At 36.3% G+C, this 5813-nt stretch overlaps 1 protein-coding gene across 1 annotated transcript; it reads left to right on the top strand.

The window, feature by feature from the left end:
- The first annotated feature begins 607 nt into the window (after window positions 1–607).
- Window positions 608–5531, top strand: SUCNR1 (succinate receptor 1). Its single transcript, XM_032787369.2, has 2 exons — window positions 608–666; window positions 3421–5531. The coding sequence occupies exons 1-2, from the start codon at window positions 664–666 to the stop codon at window positions 4405–4407; spliced, it is 990 nt and encodes a 329-aa protein (XP_032643260.1). The 5' UTR covers window positions 608–663; the 3' UTR covers window positions 4408–5531.
- Window positions 5532–5813: the final 282 nt, after the last annotated feature.

Genomic DNA, 5813 nt, shown 5'->3' with positions numbered 1-5813 from the left:
TGCAAAACATTTTGTCATGTAAATCAGTATGTGCAGATATCCTGTTTACATTACAAACATTAGAGCATTAATTCTCATAACACCTTGAGGTGGTAGGAAAGAGTCGTTCTGCTTATTTTGATGGGAAACTGGGGCACGGAAGTTGTTTGATTTACCCAAGGTCAGTGAATGAATGAAAGAAATGTCATTATAACCCAGAGTTCCTGATTCCTAGTCCTGCGATTCAGCCACAAGGCTGTACATATCCTCCTGTTATGAATATTTCATTAGTATTAGGAAATAGTAGTTTTAAACATCTGTTTACTGAATTCAAAATCTTTCAGCATTCTCCAGCCATTTACAAATAAATATGCTCAACAGAAATATTTCTGGCTACTTACTGTAGCACATATAGTCAGATTTGAATAGCTCACTCCAAAGAAGAATTATTTCATTAGTTTTCTAGTGGACTCAGAATAAGTTTTGCAATACTTTCCACTTCAGTGAAACTTCCCACACAGCAAGCTCCGACAACTTTCCCTGTAGTCTTGAATAATTAACCACCTTTGCATGCTATGCAAAATAAGCTGAGACAACTGTGTTCAGTTGCACTCTAGTAAGCCAGAAGCTTTCATCTGGTCACAGTTAAAGGAGTGTCAACTAAGACAGCACACGTGCCACAAAATGGTAAGCTGTAATCTTTAGTGAGTTAGACTTTCATATTAAACTGTTACAGTGTTATACTCTTTAACGCTTATGACAAAATGTTAAAATATGTCCTTTTGTTAACAAAATTTAAAGGTGTGGCTAACCCTATAAAAACAACTAAACAAAGAGTGTACTTCATTCTGCCTTTGTGTTACCTGTATCCTGAATATTGCTTTGAAGGTGATCAATACGTCTGTTTACAGGATGTATATCAAACAATGGGGCTTTCAATATTTTAACCTTTTTTTCATTCAAAATGTGAATGTTTATGTAGTGTGCAGTGATCTGGTTGCTTAAACATTTTTATTTTTAAACAAAAGGTTTGAGTTTGTTCCTAATTGTTTGAATTGCAAGGGCTAGCTAAAGGCAGTACCTGGGGTTGCTTTGATCAAAGTCAAAACCTCTTGGGGATTCTATCAATATTTTTACAAGAATCTATTTGTACACGATATCTGTGTACACAGTTTTGTTTCATATGACTATTTTATCTCAAAGCTTTAAAAGAAGTGTTTCTTGCCACAATAGAGTACCTTGCTATCAGCTACCCATATAATTAAGTGATGGATTTTAAATGTTTTAGACAATATAAACAATAAATATATAAAACATTTAAAATAGGAATGTCAGAGAAAGAGCATGTAACTTTCTTAAGGAGCTCATGTATAGCAGATTTTGAGACAATGTAATTTCCCTTTTTAGGAAGTGTTATTTGAGCTTAAATTGTAATCTAATTTCTATTTTTCTTATGTTTCATTTTCCCATCATATGTTGTCAGTGATGTGCTGCCAATATTTTAATAATAGGCTCCTACAAAAATTCCCTCCTTAGCCTGTAATAAGCCCCACAAACCAGGTGTGTGTGTGTGTGTGTTGACATGCAGGGAGGGAAGGGTGAAGAACTAGAGAATCTATTAATGTACTTCCCCATATAAATAGAAACAACGAATTTCTCATAACTGTAACCTATGGAGAAAGCAAAACTGCTTGGGAAACAAACTGTCACTAAGTACACTCTAGTAGAAATGTTAATACTTGTTCCTGAAAAATATATTGAGTGCATTGAAGATACAGCACAATAATCAACCTGTGTCATTTGGGGAAAATAAAAGCATCTTTCCCCTAAATTTGTTGATACCGGGTGCAATCTACTGCATTTAAAGGCAAAGCAATGATTTTGAGCCCAAGGGATAATTTGCATATTGTTGGAGAGAGGTGGGTGAACTGCTTCAGAGACAAAGTGTCCCAGGCCTCTCTGGAATTTTAACAAGGGCTCTTTAGCCCATCATGATATATTTTTTTCTGAAATCAAAAAGGAGAATAATAAAACAGTTGATTTAAATAACCAAAGAGAAGGTGCAATAAACTGTGGATGTTATTCTCAATTATCCTGGGTGATTTGCCTTATTAGAGTTATTTATATTATCAGGGAATTAAAATAGTAAATGTAATTATTTATAGATAGGCCTACACTAAAAAAGGGTGCTGAACAATGTATTTGTACAGCTTTGCAAAGTGAGTGAATAAGCAAAATTGTGTGCTTATATTCCCTTAATAAAGCATTTCCCTTAGCATGCAGCAATCAAATAGTTACATGTTAGCTAAAATACAGAAAACATACTACGCTGAAAGTTCTCCAGGACAGCGACTGTCTCTCAGCTTCACCGCACTCGACAAAATGGGACTCTGGGCACTCTGTCATACAAATAATTAATTACAATTATAATAATGCACCATACAGAGAGCTGAATAGATCTCTGGGGTTTACTTGTAAAATGTTTGCTACAAAAATTGTGAATTGATGAAAGTTTACAGATACACCACTGAAATTTCACTAATTTTATTCTGAATTTGAAATTAGCTAATGTCTTTTCCTTGACTTCAGTGGGATTTGGAGCTGGCTCTGAGTCTGCCAACATTTATGAACTTTGGATTTAATCTGTTGAGCATTGGCTTGTTTTGGGAAAAATAGACAAATAATATTATGGTCTATTAAACTGTAAGTACTGAGATCTCCATTTCTTCAATTATTAGTTTATTACTGGAATACATAAATAGCAACTATTCCTATTGGTTAACAAACAAGTTTGTTTCCCTTTCTTTTTTTAACCACCATGACTAACAGAAACTTCTTCAGAGCATAGTCATACCAATGGCTCAATCCTGTACTACTTATTCTTCATTCCTTACTTGGGCAAAGGTCCCATTGGAAATCATGGGATTTCTGCCTTAGTAAGCAGTGAGTAAGATGTGGGAGTAAAGCTCCACAGGCACAAAAGCAGAGGATTTCCAAAAAATGCTGTTATGAGAAAGATTTTGCTTGTTTGTATTTTTTCTCTTCCCCCTCCGATCATACTCCCTCCGGCTCAGTGCTGGGTAAGTATAACACAATGCTTTCAGTTTACACTCGTAGCATAATGGACGCTAAAGATCAAAATCACCTTTGTGCTCTGTCTTATGGAAGACTCTCAGGAAAATAAATGTTGTCATACAAAATCCCGCAATCCTCATTCAATTTCTTACTGAGGCAGAATTCTTACTGGATTTCAGCCGAATGTTTTTATCATTGTGTTTTTACATCTTTTTGATACCAAGACCTTGATACAGAAAGTTGAAGTCTTTATAAGACACATTTTTTGCAGAGCTAGAAATATCTGAGTTGTGATACCAAAAAATAGAATAGCACTGTAATTGTCATTGTATTCTTACTATTGATTTTACTTTTTTAACTTCCCAGGATATGAATAAGACAGTCGACTGCCTGGAGATGGATAATACCCTGGAAAAATATCATCTTCCTACCATGTATACCATTGAGTTCATTTTTGGCATAATTGGAAACAGCATTGTTGTCTTTGGATACTTATTCTGCCTGAAAGTTTGGAAAAGTGGCAATATTTACTTGTTTAACTTATCACTATCAGATTTTGTATTTCTGTGCACACTTCCAATGTTGGTGACAAGCTACTCCAAAGGAAAGTGGACATATGGGAACATGTTGTGCCAAAGCAACAGGTTCATGCTGCATGTGAACCTATACACAAGCATCCTTTTCCTTACCTTTATCAGCATTGATCGTTATATGCTCATGCAGTATCCTTTCAGAGACCATTTTCTACATAAGAGGAAGATAGCTGTTGTTTCCTCTGTTGCCATATGGATCCTTGTTATACTTGAACTGGTGCCAATAATCACCTTCATAGAATCTAGAAATACTGCTAGTGATAACCAATGTACAGATTATACAAGTTCTGGAGATCCAGCAAAAAGCCTGATCTATAACATATACCTGACTCTTCTGGGGTTTGTAATTCCTCTTTGTGTTATGTGCTTCTTTTACTTGAAGATGGTTATCTTTCTTAGGAAACATAGTGAGCGGCTCTCAGCTGCGCAGCACCTTGAGAAACCTCTTTCTTTAGTCATCATAGCACTGGTTATCTTTTCACTATTCTTTACTCCATTTCACATAATGCGCAATGTGAGAATTGCCTCCCGAATGGAATCCTGGAAGCTATCGCTGTGCACACAGAACATCATCAACACCATTTATATTATCACAATGCCTATTGCATTTTTAAATAGTGTAATTAACCCCGTCTTTTATTTCCTAATGGGTGATCACTTCAGGGAGATGCTGATGAGTAAAGTAAGACAACTCTTAATAAGGTTTACACCCACAGTAAATGAGGTGTTGACAAAGCACTCTGACACGGGAACACACTGAGGAATAAAGGACCCTGGTTTATGGGACAACTTTTACTGCTGTATATCAAGGCTTATGTAGCTAGCTTCATTTAGGCTTGGTTAGTACATACACAATGAAGCCATTACTAAGCAACTGCATAATAGACCTGATCTTACTATCTTTATTCAGGCAAAACTCTCACTGGCTTCAATAGCTGGTTATAAGAGTCACAGGACTGGACTACGTATTGCTATATGATAAAAGAATATAATATTTATGCACTTGGCTGTTTTAACTAGGGTTACCAGATAGCAACAGTGAAAAAATGGGACAGGGGGTGGGAGGTAATAGATGCCTATATAAGAAAAAGTCCCCCAAAATGGGACTGTCCCTTTAAAAATGAGACATCTGGTCACCTTAGTTTTAACTTAATGGAAATCTAATGTCCTGATGGTGTCTGTCAGAGGGTAGAGATTATATGTAGTGGTGGTGTAGATGTGTCGGTCCCAGGACATTAAAGACAAGATGGTAGCACTAGACCCCACACTCAACATTCATCCCATGGCCCTTTCTTTGTTTTGGTTTCACACTTTTTCTGTGCGGCTGGAGACCATTCACCTTTAAAGTAAGTGGCTGAGTCACTTTCAATTCTTGGTTGAACTGGTGGTGGGGAGGAGGGAGTTGGTGCATCCCAGGATGGACTCAGTAGTTTTATAATAAATTATTGTTTGTGTGTGTTGGTATTTGTTGAATAACTGAAAAATGGAGAACCTTGCTTTTGGAGCCCAGGTATTATCTGATACCTGACTTGGGCTAGAGAAGTCCAAATCTCAAGCCAGACTTCACTTCAGTGCACTCCATGGGATGTTGAAGTACTGTACATACAAAGATAGTTCATGCTGGGAACTAAATGGCCTGATTTAGGACATGGCATCTAGCTGTTGATAGTAGTGGACCCATAAAGCACTGGGGCTCTAATAGTTGAATTGCAAGATGAGTTAAATCCTTATTGTATTATTCGTCAGGTGACACTCCAATAAGTAAGCATGTCAAGATATGGCCCAAAGTTTGTTTTATTTTGCCATCTGATATAGTTTTTGTATTTTTAAAATTTGTTTCATAACTGCCTGATAATAAAACATTCAGTACATAAAGTTCAAAAACCTGTTCAGTGTTTTGCTTTCAATATGCACATTCCCACAGCTTCATGACTTCTGCATTTCTCAGTACACAGTATAATCCTGTAAACTGAATAACTCAGCATGAAAATTGAAATGTATTGAATATGAAGTACATTTGAAAAATATTAGCTGAGATTTCTGCCTTTGTTGCTTATTTGACACATTTGAATCTTTCGGACTAGATTTTCAAAGGGTCTAAATGCTAATTTACACCAGCACAGGATCTCACCCTCAATGCCCTGTTACGTATGAGAGCAGCAAATT

Source organism: Chelonoidis abingdonii, chromosome 8 (genome assembly GCF_003597395.2).
Source record: "Chelonoidis abingdonii isolate Lonesome George chromosome 8, CheloAbing_2.0, whole genome shotgun sequence".
NCBI lineage: Eukaryota > Metazoa > Chordata > Testudines > Testudinidae > Chelonoidis > Chelonoidis abingdonii.
Note: the sequence above shows the minus strand (reverse complement) of the source record. Positions and strands in the feature narration are given on the sequence as shown.